We start from the raw sequence: 19,534 nt of genomic DNA, 5'->3' as shown, positions 1-19,534 counted from the left end.
CACTTAGCATAATACCCTCTAGGTCCATCCATGTTGTTGCAAATGGCAGGATTTTTAAAATAACTGAATAATATTCCAATGTGTATATGTACCACATATTTATCCATCCATCTTTTGATGGACACTTAGGTTGCTTCCATAAGTTGGTGTGTAATTATATTCCACTTAGGTTGCTTCCATAGCTATTGTAAGTAATGCAGTGATAAACATAGGGGCACGTATATATCTTTTTGAATCAGGGATTTTGTTTTTTTTGGATAAATTCCTAGAAGTGGAATTATTGGGTTGTATGGTAATTCTATTTTTAGTTTTTCTGAGAAACCTCCATACTGCTTTTCACCATGGCTGTACCAGTTTACATTCCTACCAATAGTGTAGGAGTGTTCCCTTCTCTCCATATCCTCGCCAACACTTGTGTTTTCTTGTCTTTTGGATAGTGGGTGCCTCCTATTATTAGATCACTATTTCTTTTTTTTTATTAAAGTATCGTTGATAGACAATCTTATATTGGTTTCAGATGTACAACACTGTGGTTCAGCAGTTACCATATTATTAAATCCTCACCCCTTCTAGTGTGGCTACTATTTGTCAGTGTAGAAAGATGTTACAGAATCATTGACTATATTCTCCATGCTGTACTACCATCTCCATAAGCAACGTGTATTATGATTGTAAATTATTGTGCCCCTTTTTAGATCACTATTTCTTAGGTTGATAAAATGGTCACATTTCTGGGCTCATTATAACAAGTCTAAAAAAAAACCCTGGGATCTTTTTTAAATGAAGAGAATACTAATAAGAATTTCAAGTGAGTAACATTCTTTTGTGTGTTGATATGTAACTTGTTATGAGTGAGTTGTTTATCTTTGTGGTTTGGTGAGGATTTGGGCTTTGGGATGTCAAGGAGCACATTCCAGTGTCTGTGTGAAAGGTCCAGTACCACTTGAGGAGGACTCATCAGACCAGGTGCCATTTGTTGTCCCTCTTTGTTTCCACTCTTTGGATATCAAACTCATCTTTGTTTCAGATGTAGGCAAAGATGGAGAAGATAGATAAACCTTGTTATACCAAAATAACTAGAAGAAGATGTTTACCAAAGGTAGTACTCACAAAAGACCTAGAAAAACTAAATGCAGTTAGACTAAAATTAGCCAGTCTGACTGTATTAATTGCTGACAAGGATATGGGGAAATTTATTTCATGCATTGGTGGAAGTTTAAGTTGGCAGAGTATCTTTACAATAGCAAAAAATTGGAGATTACCAAAATGTCTGACAATAAACAAATAAATAAAAAGATGTAATATAGGCATCCAATAAAATACTATACAGCAGGGAAAAGTGGTGAACTAGGTATGTGTATGTATATGTGTATATATATCTCTTGTTATTATGGGTAATCTCAAAAATAATGCTGAAGTACATTTGGTTCCATAGCTACAAGCATGGAGATGCTAGCTTGACAGACTGATGTGCAGAAGCTTAATAACAGCACTGTATTTTTTCTCTGGTCTAACCTCTTCCCTACAGGGCATCTTCAACCAGTTTCAGTGTAGTAGTGAGAAAGTGCTTCCATCTGACACTCTCCGCAGTGCCCTGGCAAAGACTTTCCAGGATGAACAGCGTTTCCAGCTGGGAATTATGGATGATGCTGCAGAGTGCTTTGTAAGTGTTGGCCTCTAGCCTTCTTTGATATGGTGTGAAGCTGTTGATGATCTCTGTCAGGGACTGGCTACTTTACTGGTATTTGATGAGCCCCTGGTCTTTATGGTTAGAACTAGGAATTTCCCTAGTTTCTCAAAGCTCTAGGGTGTCTCCACTAATGCAGTATACATTGCCTAGTGGGTTTATTCTTTTTCCTTCAGGCTTTGGGTAAGTTTTGTGCTTGCCATTGCATTAAACAGTGGCTTTCGTCTCAAATGAGACAAGGCTCATTAAAGTACAACTTGCTCTGGCCCCTCCCCTTGTTTCTGATTTAATGGGTCCAGAGTGGGTGGCTAGAATATCTAATGCCAGCGTGTTCCCAGGTGGCGCTAATGCAGATGTTGCTTGTCTGAAGACCACAGTTTGAAAACTCCTGCATTCCTATAGATAATTAAATAGAGAATTAAACCGAGTCCCTAGCACAAATGTGATTGTATAGCTATGTTGCTCCCAGTGATTTTCAGTAGAAGACCCTAACTCTTATCAACTCTGGGTTCTACCCCTTAACCTTCAAAAGAGTCTGTACTTCCATTTAAAAAATCTGAAAGTGATACATGTCCTATTACAGGGTAAAATGTAGGCCAAAATTGAAGGTATTCTGAGAAACTGGATCACTTATATATTGCTGGCTACTCAGGAAAGAACTTGGTCAGTTTCTTAAAAAACTAAACTTGCAAACTGCCATATGCTTCAGTAGCTGCATTCCTGGACCCATACCCCAGGGAAATGAAAACTTGTGTTCATACAAAAACCTGCACATGACTATTTATAGAAGCTTTATTCATAATAGCCAAAAACTGGAAACAACTTAAATTCCTTTAATGGGTAGGTGGTGAAACAAACTGTAGTACCTCCATACCATGGAATACTATGCAGCAATAAAAAGGAATGAACTATTGATTTATGCATCAACTTGAATGGATCTATAAGGAAATTATGCTGAGTGAAAAGCATACTATCAGAAAGTTATATACTACATGATCCCATGTACAACATTCTTGAAACAAAATTATAGAGGTAGGAGAACAGGTTAGTGGTCACTTGGGTTTAAGATTAGAACTGGGAAGGTAAGGCTGTAAAGGGATAGTATGAGGGAGACTTGTGGTGATAGAAAAGTTTTATATCTTGGTTGTGGTAGGATTACATGACTCTATACATGTGATAAAATTGCATAGAGCTACAAACAAACATGAATAAGTATATGCAAAACTGCTAAAATCTGAATAATCTCTAGATTGTATTGACATCCATTTCCTGTTTTGGATATTGTACTATAGCTATGTAAGATGTTACCTTTGGAGGAAAGTGGTAATGGGTACATGGACCCCCTGTAGAATTTTTGGAAACTTCCTCTGAATTTTTAATTATGTCAAACTAAACAGTTAAAAAAAATCAGAGGTATTCATACCTTGCAGGAGAATTGCTGTTTCTTTGAGTAAACTACCTACCAATTTGTACATTTGTCTGTTAAGTATTGTTGATATATTGCTTTGCTCTTCCCCTATTAGGAAAACCTCCTGATGAGAATTCATTTCCACATTGCTGATGAAACCAAAGAGGATATATGTACTGCCCAACACTGCATCTCCCACCAGAAATTTGCAATGACATTGTTTGAGCAGGTGAACCTTATATCATCACTTTGTTGTCTTCTTTTCTTCAAGAACACTTTATTCTGGGATAGGGTATCAAATGGGTACAAGAACAGTTAATAACTATGACTTCTTGGTTTTGCTTTTTTCTCCCCTGGCCCAGTGTGTATGTACTAGCTGTGGTGCCACTTCTGATCCATTGCCTTTCATCCAGATGGTGCATTACATCTCCACCACTTCCCTTTGGTGAGTCTTTAAAGAGTTCTCTTTTGTACCCTTTGGCCCTCCTTCAGCTGATGGGATTTTTTTTTTAAATTTTGGTATCATTAATGTACAATTACATGAGCAACATTATGGTTACTAGACTCCCCCCATTATCAAGTCCCTACCACATACCCCATTACAGTTACTGTCCAGTTGATGGGATTTTAACTGAAGGCATCAAACAGCTAGCATCCTTACTGCTGAGTTTATGCTATGTTGTGGGATCTTAGAATAGTAATTTAAAAATAACCTTTGTTCTCCTTTCCTCTCCCATCCCTCCCCTCATCTTAGGCTCAGTTCTGGTCAGCAAAGTGGGAAGAGAAATGGGTATTCTATGAGCTTTGGATTTTGGGACAGGCAGAGGTACTCACTGTGTTTGTGGGACACTGAGGTTCATCAGGACAAGGGGCTTTGGTTTAATGGGCAGAGAAAAAGGTCAAACATGTAACTTAGGAGTTTGCATGAATGATTGATTTTATTTAACTGTAACTCTGTACAACTCCCACCGTCATACCATTCCATTCCCCATCCTGAAGCAATCAGGCTATTTGTATGCTGGAAAGACGAGAAAAACCTTCACCAAGCATGTTTGGTGAGCTGCTGCAGAATGCCAGTACCATGGGGGATCTGCGGAACTGTCCGGTGAGTTAAATTGGGTAGGGTTTGGAGTGAGAAGAGAAACTCTGGGATTAGTGGAATTGAGGCAAAGCCACTGGGAAACATGTCAAACTAGCTTTATGTATGTATTTCAGAGCAACTGTGGAGAGAGGATTCGGATTCGCCGTGTGTTAATGAATGCTCCACAGATTATCACAATTGGGCTAGTATGGGACTCGGACCACTCAGACTTGGCAGAAGATGTCATTCACAGCCTAGGCACCTGCCTTAAACTGGGTGATGTGAGTGTTAGTTACCTTTATCTCTAATTTAGAGTTCTTTGTGTCTGCTAAGACTGTTCACAATATTACTCAAGGGCAGTGAACACTGAACACAAAGGTATACCATAGATGACAAATATTATAGGGTTTTGGACAAATATATACTGGTGTCTAAACCCTGTATATATATACATGGTAGCAAAGGCTTTTTAGAAGAGATGGGATGACCTTGGCCTTGAAAGACAGGTTGGACAGAGCTTAGCTATTGATAAAAATGAAGCAATTTATAGAGTATTGTGTGCTCTACTTATTGTTAGTTTATACCAGTATAGAGTAGGGAGGTGTATTCAACTACAGATGGTAGTAATGTCAAAGAAGTTAACAATCCTGACTAGAGCTGCTGTGGGAGGTGAAGGAGGTAAAACTTGATGACCTGAGTCCCAGAATACAAAATTCACTGTGAGGAGCCAATGTCTGTTGAGAAGGTAATGAAGTAGCTTGGAAGAGAACTTAGTGGTTTAGTAGTTTTCTGTGTATCTATTCAGGGAAATAGATAAGAAAAATTACCTAAAACCTGGGGTCTTTACCTTATCAGCTCCATACCCTAGTGTAGGTACAGCCAGGGTTCTCTTTGGTTCAAGAAAGAACCAGAAACTCTGTGATTTCCTTTCTACTTGTTTCTCTCTTGGAGCAGCCTGTGACTAAGGAGATCTGTTTTGTTGTGTTTTAATGTCATTAAGCCACTGCTGAGAAACTGGGGTCTTATTTTAAGTCTCTTTCCCAAGGAATCTCTGACATGAGTAGACTTCACACAATAAATCTTTTTCTAAATTTCTGTAGCTTACATATTCTATACTGCTATAGTTTTTTATTTTTATGATTGTTTTCTCAACCAAGTAAATTCCTCAAGGCAAGAATCCACTTCTTCAAAATTCCTTGTGTATCTCTTGGCACATAGGACAGTGCTGGACATATAGGAATTGAAATGCTGGTAGTGAACATGGTTGTATTGCTCCTCCTAAGGACTTTCTTAACCCCTACTTAGGGTCTCAGAGGAAATTTATGTTTGTGGTACCAGCTGCTAACTAAATTTTGAAACTTGAGAGTGTTTTGTTTTTGTTCTGTGTTTTCAACTTTCCTGACTCTTCTTATGATAGACCCCAGCAAGAAAACATTATTGGAAGAGATGAAGAAACATTATAACCCTACTAGGTTATTGGTCACTATCTGTCTTGCTTTTCCTACATTTGTCTTTTTAGGCTCATTTCTGATAATTACTATGGACTACCAAAAAATTTTAGACTGAAGGGTAGAGTCGCAAGTCAGTACCTTAATTAGGAAATGTTAGAGTCTGCTAAAAAATGATATGAGAGGGTTGAGTATATAACTGTTCTTTCCCCACAGCTGTTTTTTAGAGTGACAGATGACCGGGCCAAGCAGTCTGAACTGTACTTAGTAGGAATGATCTGTTATTACGGCAAACATTATTCTACATTCTTTTTCCAAACAAAGATCCGCAAATGGATGTATTTTGATGATGCTCATGTCAAGGAGGTAGGAATATCCAAGCCCTTCCTGAAATGTTTCATGACTGTAACAAAGAACTAAGGACAATTATTTGTCTTCAATGTTTCATTTTCATAATTTTGATGTCTGCATATTTATTGAATTTATGAGATTATCAGTCTTGTCTTCATCAATAGATGACAAGTTCCTCAAGGACAGGATCAATAGATCTTCTTTATTTTCTCTGAATCCCCTCACCAGGCATTCAGCAGAGTTCTGTATTTATAGTTGATAAAGTATTTTTTAAAACTTTGTTAATTAGTTGATTTGAAATCAAACAGTTTAATGCCTCAAATTAGGTTATAAGATAAGCACAAAGTTCAGAATTCCAAATCTTGGAATTATCAATGGGTAATACATTTTCTCAGGGCTGCTATAAATTATTCTGTTATCTCTCTGAAGTGCCCTATCACAGATTAATGTGTTTTGGGGGTAGTGTTGGGAAAATAGAGCTGTGATGATATTGGAAACTTGGTGCTATCTAAACCACAGAGTCTGCGGCTGAAGTAGTTTAGATAATCTGCATGAGTTAGGAATCCTCTTGTGATAAGGTTAACAGCTAAGCAAACTGCAGACTATAAACTACATCAATCCATGGACTTTAAGCAGTGTCTTCCGCAAATAGTAAAGTCTGTCAAATTCCCTGATTCTCTTCATCACTTTTTTGCTGTTTTAATTTGGGGCAACTTACATAAATTCTTTGAGCTTTGGGTTTTTTATTTGAAAAATAATACCTGCCTTATAAGATAGTAATAAGATTTGCATGTAAGAAGCATATACATGTGTTTTAGTTAAACTAATAACTCAGTTACAGATTTACTGAACATCTATTATGAAATAAGCACTATGCTAGTTGTCTGACTGACAAGAAAGTGACTGGTTCAAGTTTAAGAGATGGCAAGTCTGGGGATTTGATTGGATTGTTGTTTCCATTGCTATTCTGTCACTCTTTTCCACTGCCATGGTAGCACTGAATCCAGCTCAAAGCTAAGGTCAAGAAGTTGAGATGTCTATTCTAAGCAGTTTGACATTTTATGCCCTGCTATTTGTGAACTCTGAAATGGAATGTCATTTATTCTAAGGCAGTCTGTAAGAGAGTTTCTGTCTGCTCTTTAGCTTCATAAAGGTGATCTTAATTAGGAGAAAAACTATAGAAAAACAAATTTCAAGTGAGGGCTTAAATTTGATGTCTTTGAAAAGAAACTGATCACCAACACAGCATATTCACTTTTGAGAACTTAATTAATATTTCACAACTGTATTGATGTTATACAGAATAAAAGTAATTTTATCCATCATTCCTATCTCTAATAGGGTTTTAATGCTTTCTAAAAGGATTTAATGAGGAAAGAATTAACAAAACAATTCATTACTTTTTTTATGTCTAAGATCTCTTTTATTGTTTCTGTACCCAATTTTGTCCCTTCATATTTTTTGTTTTCTTTAAAAAAAAAAACAACAACAGGAAGATAGGTTGTGGATATGAAGTATAATGGTCATGTTCTTCTGGTTGTTTCTGGTTCAGATTGGGCCCAAGTGGAAGGATGTGGTGACCAAATGCATCAAGGGGCATTATCAGCCTTTGTTGCTACTCTATGCAGACCCCCAGGGTACCCCGGTGTCCACTCAGGACCTGCCTCCCCAAGTTGAATTCCAGTTGTACAGCAGGACATGCTATGATAGTGAAGATTCAGGTGAGCAGCCTAGCTCTTTACCTCTTCCTTCCCTACTCCAATGTACGCACTGGATAGTTGAAACTCATACTTAATCATAAGCCTAGCCTATAACCTAACTTGGAGAAAGAGGATCCATCAGAGATAAGAAAGAAGTGCCATCTTGTGCTGAAGCCCAAATTGTGCCAGGCCTTTATGCCTTTAGCCTTCATGAAAGTGTTGCCTAAGTCACCTGGCGCCAGTTCAAAAGTGAGAAGGAAATTATGTTGATTTAGACTGAGATATTAAGTTTATGAGGAAACTTCAGTATTTAACCTTCTAATAATGATAGTAGTTGCTTACTACTATCACAATTTAACAGTGACTTAAGTCAGTCATTAAAACCAAGAAAAATGACATGAGTTACTACAAAGCTAGTCTTTTTGTTTGGGATGAGAAATTTTTGTTTTAAAACACTAAGTACAGTAGCAATATTGCTCAGTTGTTCATTTCTAATTTGGTTTTTTGGAACTCAAATCATATTTTCCTGTAGAAACAATTTGCAGCTTGATGACTAAAGTCTCAGGCTAGCCTACAGAGGCTCATGTTAGAAATATAACCCTACTAGTTTTGGATTTATTTCTAGAAAGAAGGAAAAAGAAATGTTCCTTTCCTCTTGTAGGTCCAGAGCTGACTCAGTATGGTTTTGAAAGCAAAGACACTTTTCTTTGGGATCTTTTTCCCTCCCCTTTGTACCTCCCTTCTGCTTGGTAGAGGTGTTCTTCCTACCCTTGTGCCCCATGTGTACCTGCTTTCCTTCCTCTCTCTTCAATCAAACACCAGTTTCCACTGTTGTGCTTTACCTCAGCTAGGTATTCAGAGGAAAGTAGTCTAATTGGACTAATCCATACTAAAGTTTAAATAACAGCTCCATAATTTCTCAGATATTAAAAATGCTTATAATGTCAATTAAAAATTTTAAGTGACATTTCTAGCAGTTTAGGAGGAAAATTATGGGATAGGGGAACAACTGATTATGTATGCTAGGTTGGCCTGGGACTCTCCATCTAAGTAGATCTTACTTTTCACAACTTTTTCCTTTATTCCAGTTTTCCCCATAGGTTTTCTAAAAGCCCCACAGTTTTTCACAGTGGCAGGCAAAGTGAGGGCTTCAGCAAGGTAGGGTAAGGAGTGGGAGGAATTGTTTGTGTGTCTGGCTTATTTGGAAGTTGGGTGTTGGGAAGAATGGCTCTGGTATATCCTTCTTACCCTTCCATCTAGGAGGTTCTTGCCTTATGGACCGTTGTTGCCATCCACCTCTTTGCCTTCTCTCTGTCACTGTCCTCTCTTTCCTCACTTTTGCATATGTATCTCCTCTTTCCTTCAGGGAGGGAGCCTTCCATCTCAAGTGATACTCGAACAGATTCCTCAACGGAGAGCTATCCCTACAAACACTCCCACCATGAGTCTGCGGTCAGTCACTTCTCTTCTGATTCTCAGGGGACAGTCATCTATAATGTGGAGAATGATTCCATGTCTCAGAGCAGTCGAGACACAGGTAGGGACTTACACAGTGGACCCTGCTTGCCTGATTCAGTTTCTGCATTGAGGGTCTTCCAAGAAAAAGAAACTGGGGCAGGTTTGAAATGTTTGTCATGCAAAAGGGGAAAGACACAGAATTTGGGTAATTGAGTGGGATAAAAAAAAGCACAATTCTGAGTGAACAATGATGTTCCATTATATATATGCCCATCAACAGCAACATATCAATAAGGACCACTGTAATGTGATTATTGATGTGATTATTTATTCTGAAATCTGCTTTTTTCTTGCTCTGCTTTTGATCCCTGTCCTTCTCTTAGTGCCCCCATTGAACCCTTGTGATCTTGTATTTTGTCATGTTCTCATGCCATGCTTTGTCCCCAGTGAAGGGCTTTGAGAGAAGGTGCATATTTTTTGGGTAAGGGACACCTGATCATCACCTTGCTTGGTTTCCTGATGAAATGCTAGCCTGTTTGTTATTACGAGTTCCATGCAGAGAACATTCTTGAAATCTTCTGTTAATCTATAGAAGAGTGTACCTGTGTCAGTGGAAGAAATCAATACAGGGCATAAAAGGAAGAATGGTGAGTGAGTGACTGTGAGGGAACAGTGAGATGAAAAGTTCACCACCTAATGTCTAAAACAGTACCCATACTCTTAGACACTTGGGGATTAGTGAGCTCATGGCTTCAGGTTCATGGTTTATACTCTATGCATGACCTTTTTTTTTAACAGAGAATTTCAAACATTCAAAAGTATATGGAGTAGTATATTGCCCCTCCATGTATCCGTCACCTGGCTTCAGTGATCATAACTCATGGCAAATCTAGTTTTATTTGTACCTCTACCCACCTCCCCCACTGCTGGATTATTTTGAAGCAAATCCCAGACATATATCACCTTTTATATTTTAGTATGTATCTCTAAAACATAAATCATTTTAAACCACATTTATATTATTATCACACTTAGCATATTAACAATAATTCATCAAAACCACTAAATAACCAGTGAGTGTTCTAATATCCAGTTGTCTTAGAAATGTTATAAATTTTAACTGGTTTGCATGTTTGACTTGGAAACTGAATAGGGTCTACATATTGAGATGGGTTGGTAAGTCTTTTATGTTTCTTTTAATCTATGGGCTTGTCCTCTATTTTTTCCTTGTAATTTATTGTTGAAGAACTATGTAGTTTGTCCTGTAGATTCCCCACATTCTAAATTTTGCTGATTGTGTTTCTATGGTAAACTTTAGCATGCATGTTTCTGTGTCCTTTGTATTTCTTGTAAATTGGTAGTTAGATCTAGAGGTTTGGTCAGATCTAGGGTTTCTTGTGATGACTATCACATAAATGACTGTTGCAAAGTGTGATTTTTTTTTAGACCGTATTTCTGAAACTGAACCAGGGAGAAGCCAAATCACAGGATAAACAAGACATATTCTCCAGGAGAGTCAGATTTATGTTAAGGGTTTGTGAATGGCTAGGGATTAGGGAGCAGACACCCACTGTTTTAACATGTATAGATTTGTTACTTCAGGTGATTTCCTTTTAAATCTTTCTAATGGGCTCAGATGTAACAGGATCAGATAAAAACAATAAAAGATAGCATTGGTTGATTGAGAAGATGGATGATTGATTGAAAATATGTAGCCATAGCACTACACTGCTGATACTTGAATACTACAAGGATTTTTATATATTAACATATGAAAACAAATTCTAATAGGTCTCAGTACATTAGAGAGCCTAGGGGATTTTCTCTAAGCCTGTCTTTCAATTTAATTCAGTTGATTAATTCACCTTTGGCTTCCAGGAGCTTAGATGATTATATCCTTTAGAATCTGACCTTTGCTGTTATCAAATCATACTCATACATTTAGATATTGTGGGCATAAAGCAGGGCAGGTTACATAAAAAGCCCAAATCTCCTGGGTTTGTCAGCAATTAGTATTGAGTAACTGAAGTGTAATCTGTGGGTGAAGGCCAAGTTTAGGAAAGCATGGATTGAGGATGGGAATGAAGATTATTCAGAGTTCGAATGTCCTTTTAAATGATTCACATTTAAGGAAGGTTTAGAAAGAACTGGGTCTCAAAGCCATATACAATCACTCGGAGCTCTTATGGGCAAAGGCTGGGGCCCCAAATGTAGTAAAAATTACACTTTAGTTTGTATATGTTGCTAAATAAATTAAAAAAAAGCTCTGTCTTGTATTTATGAGAGTGAAAATATACTGGCACATGACATTTTTATACAGTCTTTAAAACTTCACCTTTAAAAAATTACCAAGTAGTGTGTCTTTCTGGGTTGCTGGGAAAGATTATGAATGGGACTGAGAATCATAATTGCTCAGGAGACATCATGAATTTGGAAGCCTCCGTTAAGTATTTAAACTTGTCTGCATTTATCTATTGAGAGATGCCTGCTACACTTAAATAGCCTCAGTCCCTATAGCTTCTGATCTGTGGGTACACTAAATTTGTGGCACTGCCATGAATCCCAAAAGGAGACTATGTTCTCAAGAGAATGGAGGTTGGTTTCAGATATCAGCTTACCCCCATTTTCTTGTTCTTTCAGGACACCTGACTGATAGTGAATGTAATCAGAAACTCACATCCAAGAAAGGGTCACTGATAGAGCGCAGGAGGAGCTCTGGCCGGGTTAGGAGGAAAGGTGATGAGCCACAGGCTTCAGGGTACCACAGTGAAGGCAAGGCACTCTGCATTGCTTCTCTTTCTCATTCACTCTGTCAAACTTCTGTCACACTCCAGACTATGGCTTCTCCTTTCTGCTCATACTTCTGCAGGCTGGGGATCCATGATCACTTTAGACATTTATATTTGTTTCATTCTTTGTGTTTTTAGGAGAAACACTGAAGGAGAAGCAGGCTCCTAGGAGTACCTCTAAGCTATCCAGCAGTACCAACAGGCTAAGGGATTTTAAAGAGACAGTCAGTAATATCATCCATAACAGACCATCCTCCCTGGCTTCTCAGACCAACCTAGGATCTCCCTGCAAGGGGAGGGGAGACCAGACTGACAAAAAACCTCCTAGGAACCTGCCTTTACACTCTCCTGACTGGGAAGTAGACAGTACCAGCAGTGAGTCAAAATCCAGTTCTTCTAGCAAGTATCGTCCAACATGGAGACCCAAACGGGAGTCTTTGAATATTGACAGTATCTTTACTAAGGACAAAAGGAAGCACTCTGGCTATACCCAGCTTAGCCCCTTTTCTGAGGATTCAGGTGAGGTGATAATTAGGGAAGAATTGGGCTTTTGAATGAAGTTGGTTTGTTTAAAGTCCTGGGTTTTCTGGTGGACTTGGCTAGGTGTATTTTGATGTTGATGGGCCTTTTGGAGATATGGGTTCAGTGAATGCCTAGCTGGAGGGAAGGGCTAGTTATGTCTTGATTTAACTATTGCTAAATCAAGCTAACAGATGCTAAATCTATTTGCTTTTCCATACTTGTCCTTTGGTTGCAATAGCTAAAGAATTTACACCAGATGAAGTAAGCAAGCCACCTGTTTATGACATTAAAACTGGTGGAACAAACCCACAGTACAAGCCTTGGGGCCCAGCACGCCCAGGCTCTCACCTCTTAGAGCAGCACCCTCGGCTAATCCAGCGAATGGAATCTGGCTATGAGAGCAGTGAGAGGAACAGCAGCAGCCCTGTCAGCTTGGATGCCCCCCTGCCTGAGAGCTCAAGTATCTGCAGGTATCGTCTGGCCTTGGAATAGTGGCATTGTCCCTTGCAGCAATGTGAGCCAAGAGACTTTTGAACTCAGATAAGTGAAGATGGACTTTTATTACCATCTTGTGGGCAAGCAAAGTAGTGTGCTTGATCAGCTTCCTATGGCAACAGCACCCTCTTCTGGAAGAATGAGCAAAGGCATTTGAGAAAGAACTTTTAAAGTAGTATGTAATTGTTTAGTAAATTTTAATGAAAGAATGAGTTAGTGAATTAAAACTTATATAGTCCTATGATCAGAGAGAAATCCAAAGTGTTATTTATTCTTGCCTTTCATTTTCAGAATAGGTTCTTGTTTGTTTTTTTAGGGTCACTGGGGATTCTGTTTTATGAAGCCAATGATAGTCATAATTCCAAAAGATAACAATGACATATTTTAAATAAATAAATAGTGCTCATTCCAGCTGTCCACAGGACCCAGGTTACTTTATAAATTTCAGATCTGAATGTTGTTTTTACTGAGTTGCCACAGAGACAATTTTCCTAACAGTGTAGCTGCTTTGAAAGGAGTGATTATATCTTCTACAAAGGTGACAACCACATCTTCATACTTTCCCATGCTCTTCCTTGGGCACAGGACCCTGTTGAATTTTACACACGAGAAGATGCTAGAAAAGTGTGAGAAAGAGGAAGGCAATCCATATGAAGCATGTGTTTATTAATTCATTTAATAAGTTGTATGCCAGACACTGTGCTAGATGCCTAAAATTTGAATGAGGTGAGATAAGCTGGGGAATGAGCAGGTATTTCAATCTTGCAGAAGTAGTTTAGCAGATACTTTAATTCTATTAGTTCGATGTTCGTTTTTTTTGTTTTTTGAGGGAACTTAGTCCTAGGAATGTTGCTAGTTATCACCCTTCTTATGCTTTCACTAGACTTTGTTTTCTCTTTTGAAGGGATACAAATGTTAAGAGATCAGCTGGGTTGGCACCTTCCTGGCGTCACATCCCAAAGTCTCACAGCAGTAGCATTCTGGAGGGGGGTGCTACAGTGCCCAGGAGTGGCTGGACGAAGGATCAGCCCCTCTCAGGTAAGCAGAAAGACACTGAATTTGGAAGACTGGATCTCCTTGCCAGTTCTATTTGGCAGATAGCTTTACCAGACCATATTTGAAGTTGGAGGACAGTTGTACTTTAAGTATTCCATTAGTAATGTAAATGTGAGGGCATTTGTGGGGGCATTTGAGTTGCTCCATCTTTGGATTTACCTGTTTTTGTTCTCTTGCCTGATTGTTTATTTCTACCTTGGGGAAAGCCCTTGTGGGAGCAAGAAGGAACAGAAATATAAAGTATCAATAGCACCTGCATTCCTCGACAAAATATGTTCTAAGGCTTTCCTTGGTATAGATGGATTTCTTACTGTTTAGTACTGTGGATTGAGATAACAAAGAGGGACATGTAGGCTACGTGGGAAATAAGCAAGTCAAACCTATCCTTACTCCTGCCTCCTCATCCTGTCCAGTATCCCTGTTTTGTTTTCCCGTAAGTGTGCCTTGTGTCTTTATACTCCTTCCATCTCAAAACAAGCTCTCAAGAAATGATCTGACTCCTTCATACTAAATGGGACTGAAAATACTTTAAAATACAATTAAATACAATTTGTCTAAGGGAAACTAGCATTTTAACAAAGCCTGAAAATAAAGAATACTGAAATTTCAGGTATGAGATACCAAGGGTAGAGATTTGAGGTAGCTATTAGTTTTAGCTCCTTTTTACATTCCTCTCATAACATATTTTTACAGTGCATATTCCACTTAAGTAGAGACCCTGCCCAAATGGCTCAAAGGTGAAAATTGAGGTGAGAAATGTGCAGTCTCCCCAACATGGAGACTTTTTTGTGATGGTTGAGGGAAGGTGGTGAGTATCCAGTATAGTTTAGTTTGCTGAGAAGTTCTGGAAGCTACTTGACTAATTTAGAGGTCAACCTTTTCTGAAAGATGTGTTTCATTTCTTTTTCTTCCTGGTCTGTTAGATCAGTTGGGCATAGCATGTGTGGGCAGAAACCTATCTGTAGTCTGACTTAATAAGCTTCTGGATATAGATTGGCAGCCAGCTTACTAGGAAGAAGAGGACAGAATTGAAGTGCCAGTCTGTAGAAATAAACCAGGCTTACTGCTCTGACCACCAATCCTCTTGCTAGCCCCTGAAAATTCTTAGAGGTGGCTGGAAGGGAGGTATGCAGTGGTAATAAAAAGGCATGAACTCTCTTAAGTATGAGTACCATAGGTTGCTGACATGTGGCACAACAGAACAATGCTTTTAGAAGCAGGTGTCTCTGAAATCCTGGGCTGAAGTAGGTTATAGTTAGTAATTCATGCTTCTGAGTGAAATTAAACATTTGGTTTATTTTTCACACTATAATTTATTTCATGTTGACTAACATTGCTTTGAAAAACTTGTGATCATACATGAGCTTATTCCCCCTTCTCTTTTCTTCAGATAGTCAATACCTTTTAAGCATACTATGACTGAGTCTCATGATTTCTCTAATAGCCCCAATTCTGCACTAGCTGGATTGAATTTCACCAAGAGGATTCCTCAACTGAGAAAAGATACTTAGCAAGGAGTTACAACAAATCCCTTACACACCATACTACCCCACCATTCTCTTTGTACAGTATGCCCTACTTATGCCTCACAATTTGATCCAGGCATTTCAGTCTGGCACAGAACATTTTTATCTGGTCACTTCACTTTTTAAAAAAATCACAAAAGTAAAATAAGTCTAACAATTTAATAACCTGCCCTTTCTCTCTTTAAATGGAAGGAACTAATGTTACTATTATGATATACTGTGTATTTTTCTATATTTTTTCCCTATGTTTATACAAGTATAGAGATAAGTTTATTACAATAATTAAAAAAGAAATAAAATGGAGTCAATTATACCTATTATTCTTTCACTTGATTTTTCACTCAATATATCATGGACATTCTTTTAAATCTGCTTGGTTCCATCTATGAGCATTTATAAAATGGAATCTCTACTGCTATGGATATTTTACAAACTCACTTAAAGAGGGTGGAAATTAAGAGTAAGAAATTGATTTGCCTGAAGCTTCCCAGTAAATCAATGATATGTGATCGAGAAATGTTCCCTAATGGTTACGAGCAAGGCTTATCAATTTAATTTATTTGACTTTAATTCAGCTCTGCCATTTACCATATTTGTTACCTTAGGCAAGTTATTTGTCATCTTTGTGACTTGGTTTCTTCATTCCTAAACCATGGGCAATAATAGTATCTACCTCATAGGTTGTTAGGAGAATTAAGTAAAATAATATATGTAAAAGTACTTAAAACTGTACCTGTCACATAGTAAATGCTCATCAGCTGTTAGTTGTCATGTTGTTAAAATGAACGTAGTAAATAGTTGTTGTTGTTGTTGTTATTCACAGCCCAGATCTCACCTGAATCTGATATGGAATGCACTGTGCAAAACATGAACTCCAAATTGAAGCCAAGAGTTCCAAAAGAAAAGCAGTACAGTGGCCATAAATACAGCAGGTGCTTAGTCTTGGTTATGGAAATGTGGTGACTTCTGTTCTCCCTTGCTTGTATTCCAGTTGGGGAGATATCTTCCAAAAGTGAACTGGATGAATTGCAGGAAGAGGTGGCCAGGAGGGCCCAGGAACAGGAACTTCGAAGGAAACGAGAGAAGGAATTAGAGGCAGCTAAAGGGTTTAACCCTCATCCCAGCCGCTTCATGGACTTGGATGAACTGCAGAGTCAGGGTAATTATTGTGAGAATTAGATTGTGGGTGATGGGGACAGAGAGAGAGGGAAGGAAAAAAAATATTCAGGCCTGTAAATTCCCTGGCATCTCTTTAGCAAAGTTATATTTTATCTTGATTCAGTCATTTTAGTGAGAGCTAGTTGAAGTAGGAAGAGACAAGCCTATTGATTGGAGACAGACTGAATTTAGGCCCATTTAGTAAAAGCTTATTGATAAGTTATGGTATATTGTTCATGAAAAATATTTTCCATGAACATCTATAGGAGGTGTAAATAAAACTAGTCACAGTTCAGAAACAGCAGGAACAGGGAAGTGAGCAAGCCACTCTGACAGTGAGGGGAATTCTACTTGTGCGGTAGAAACATTCCCTTAAGATTTCCCACCTGGAGCATCAGGGAACCAAATAGTTCTCAAAACACAGAGCCTGATTGCCTTTTGATACTCTGATGAATTATTTTCATCTTACACAATTTCATGATTTTATTTAAGCTTCCCCATCTGCCCCACATTAGTCACCTTTTTTCTTCAGTTGCTTTAGGATGTCACTTTGAACCAGATGAGACTAGCCTTCAAAATAAGAGTTCAAAAGGCCAAAGTGTCTATCTTACATAGGCCCTTGAAGCCTAGATCTTCGTTTTTCTTTCTATAAGATGAGTTTATTCAGAATCCCCAGATGTAACAAACTGTGCTGAAGTAGTGTACAGAGTAGGAGGCAGTGCTATTTTGGGTGGCTGCTTTTTGTGGACCACTTCCCTCTTTTTTGTCAGTGCTTACAAAAGCTTCCTGGGCTAATTTGGAGGTCGATTTGGGGGCCAATTTTTTCTTCTAATTATGCTGTCTTTGGATTCAAAGCAGTTGTTGGCTTATATTTTCCTAGGCATTGTATTTGTTTCCAAATTAGTTTTAAGTTACTAATTCCTTTGCTGTCCCTACCTTTGGATGTTTTTTCCTACTTTTTGTTCCTCAAGTTATATCACATTGATGTCGCAGGTTTACATGACCTCTGAAAGAGGGGTCTTGTCTCCCTTCCTTACATTTCCCCACTTTGTCAGTTGTGTAGTACATTAAAGGTGAGAAGGAATCCCTTTCACTATATTTTATTGTCAGTTGTCCTTACACTTTGGTTCAGTATCTCTGCAAGAGCAGGGAAGGCAGTGCTAAGATTCTGGAGGAAGGAATTAAAACCTAGTACAGCGATTGGTTAACTATAGTTTGCCTATCTCTGTAGAGAATGTTTTTGTTTTAATGGCTCTAGCCACCACTTCTGATTATAAAGGTTGTATAGATTCAGTTGATTTCAAGTATTATGAGAAAACTAAAGACCTGGGGGTGGGGAGCCACATCTCTTAAAGGGTAAAATCTGAATGCCAGCTTCTTCAGAACCAACTTAATACTTCCAACTGCCTTCACATTAATATCCAAAAGCCATGGTGAATTAGGGAGTGAAGGTTAGGATTATGGAAGAGCCTTTCTTACCATGTCCAGCCGGAGGTAAATGGAGGATGGGAACATTCTAAGAGAAATGACTCTGACATTCTGATTTTTTTTTCTTGTAAGATTGTGAAATTTACCCTTAATCCCAATTGTGGGTGAACTTACAGCTTACTACCAGTTTATGGTTATGAGTGAGTAAAAGGCAGGGGGGTACATAAACTTAAGGATTCTTTTACAAAAATTGCCTTTACAGTATTTCCTCACTTTTTCATCTGGCACTGTACTTGGACTCTCCTGCACCTGCTTTGGTATGTGTTCACTTTGAGGGGAGGAAGGAATATTTCATGCTCACTGTATGGGAAGGTGACTTTTATGATAGGTTTGGCGAGCAAGGGCACAATAAAAGTAAATACTTAGCAGTGCTGATGAAAGCTACATGCTTGCAAACCAACAACAAAGGCAGATAGATATATTGCTCTGGCAGATACAATGAGGTCAGATAGGTTGAGGTAGATAAATGAACTGTATACCCCTGTGCCCAAGAGATGGACTGATTGTCCAGGTGAGAGTGGTGCAGAAAGGACTGTGAATTGAGGTAGGAAAGAAGTATCACAGATGGCTTCCCACAGAGCATTGAAGCCAGTTTTGCCTTAAACAGCAGTGGAGGTCTCAGTGGAGATCTGTGGCATTCTGACACTGGTTGGCAAGATGTACCTTATTGCGCTGTGGAAAAGCAGGTCAGTTCCAGGCATAAGAACCTGTCCTTCAGCTATAGATCACACTTTGCTCTTTCCTTGAGGGATCCAGAGGTCTTTGAGTTGGAGTATGTGGTAGAAAATGACATCTCCCTCTTTGAAGGCTTTGATAAAGTCTCAGGGCAAAAATGGATATCTGACATGTCTCAGCAAATTCTTAGTAGCAATGGACAGTTGGACTGAGGCTCAGCTGCAAGTATCTTTGTGCACTGAAGGGAAACAACAGTACATAGGAAAAGTTGGAACAAATTTTAATGAAAATGAAAAGTGCTGGCCCTTTCAGGGAGGAGTGACGGCTTTGAGAGGGCCCTGCAAGAGGCAGATTCAGTGTTTGAAGAGTCGCTGCATCTGGAACAGAAGGGTGACTGTACTGCAGCTTTGGCTCTGTGTAACGAAGCTATCTGTAAGTAACTCTAACTGCTATGGCTAAGGCACTTCTAACTAACCTCACAAATATGTTATTAGTGTCATCACTCAGATGGGATAAAAACAGCTTTATGTATCACTATCCCAAACTGAGGCTCTTTAGTTATCTTTGCCCATCATATTTCTAAGAATGACATGTGCAATCACTATGGCCTACATATATTTACTGGAATAACCTCAGCAGGAGTCCACAGATGAACTGTCCAGTCACACCTACCTTCTTATTCCAAGATAAAG

At 38.6% G+C, this 19,534-nt stretch overlaps 1 protein-coding gene across 40 annotated transcripts in view; it reads left to right on the top strand.

Moving 5' to 3' along the window:
- The window catches only part of USP54 (ubiquitin specific peptidase 54), a 160,241-nt gene that overhangs the window by 114,471 nt on the left and 26,236 nt on the right, over positions 1-19,534 (top strand). For 30 of the 40 annotated variants that reach the window (XM_057505978.1, XM_057505975.1, XM_057505999.1 and 27 more), the window contains 14 exons: positions 1,529-1,663; positions 3,211-3,324; positions 3,458-3,540; positions 4,095-4,200; positions 4,311-4,457; positions 5,841-5,990; positions 7,528-7,696; positions 9,042-9,212; positions 11,774-11,905; positions 12,061-12,441; positions 12,683-12,914; positions 13,844-13,977; positions 16,513-16,680; positions 19,140-19,274. In XM_057505978.1, the coding sequence (XP_057361961.1) occupies positions 1,529-1,663; positions 3,211-3,324; positions 3,458-3,540; positions 4,095-4,200; positions 4,311-4,457; positions 5,841-5,990; positions 7,528-7,696; positions 9,042-9,212; positions 11,774-11,905; positions 12,061-12,441; positions 12,683-12,914; positions 13,844-13,977; positions 16,513-16,680; positions 19,140-19,274 (2,257 nt within the window). Of the gene's footprint in view, positions 1-1,528; positions 1,664-3,210; positions 3,325-3,457; positions 3,541-4,094; positions 4,201-4,310; positions 4,458-5,840; positions 5,991-7,527; positions 7,697-9,041; positions 9,213-11,773; positions 11,906-12,060; positions 12,442-12,682; positions 12,915-13,843; positions 13,978-16,344; positions 16,681-19,139; positions 19,275-19,534 lie in introns of those variants that run through there. The other 10 variants (XM_057506000.1, XM_057506013.1, XM_057506001.1 and 7 more) reach the window with 7 other exon arrangements.

The sequence above is a fragment of the Manis pentadactyla genome, chromosome 8 (genome assembly GCF_030020395.1).
Source record: "Manis pentadactyla isolate mManPen7 chromosome 8, mManPen7.hap1, whole genome shotgun sequence".
NCBI lineage: Eukaryota > Metazoa > Chordata > Mammalia > Pholidota > Manidae > Manis > Manis pentadactyla.
This window is presented reverse-complemented; position numbering and strand designations above follow the sequence as displayed.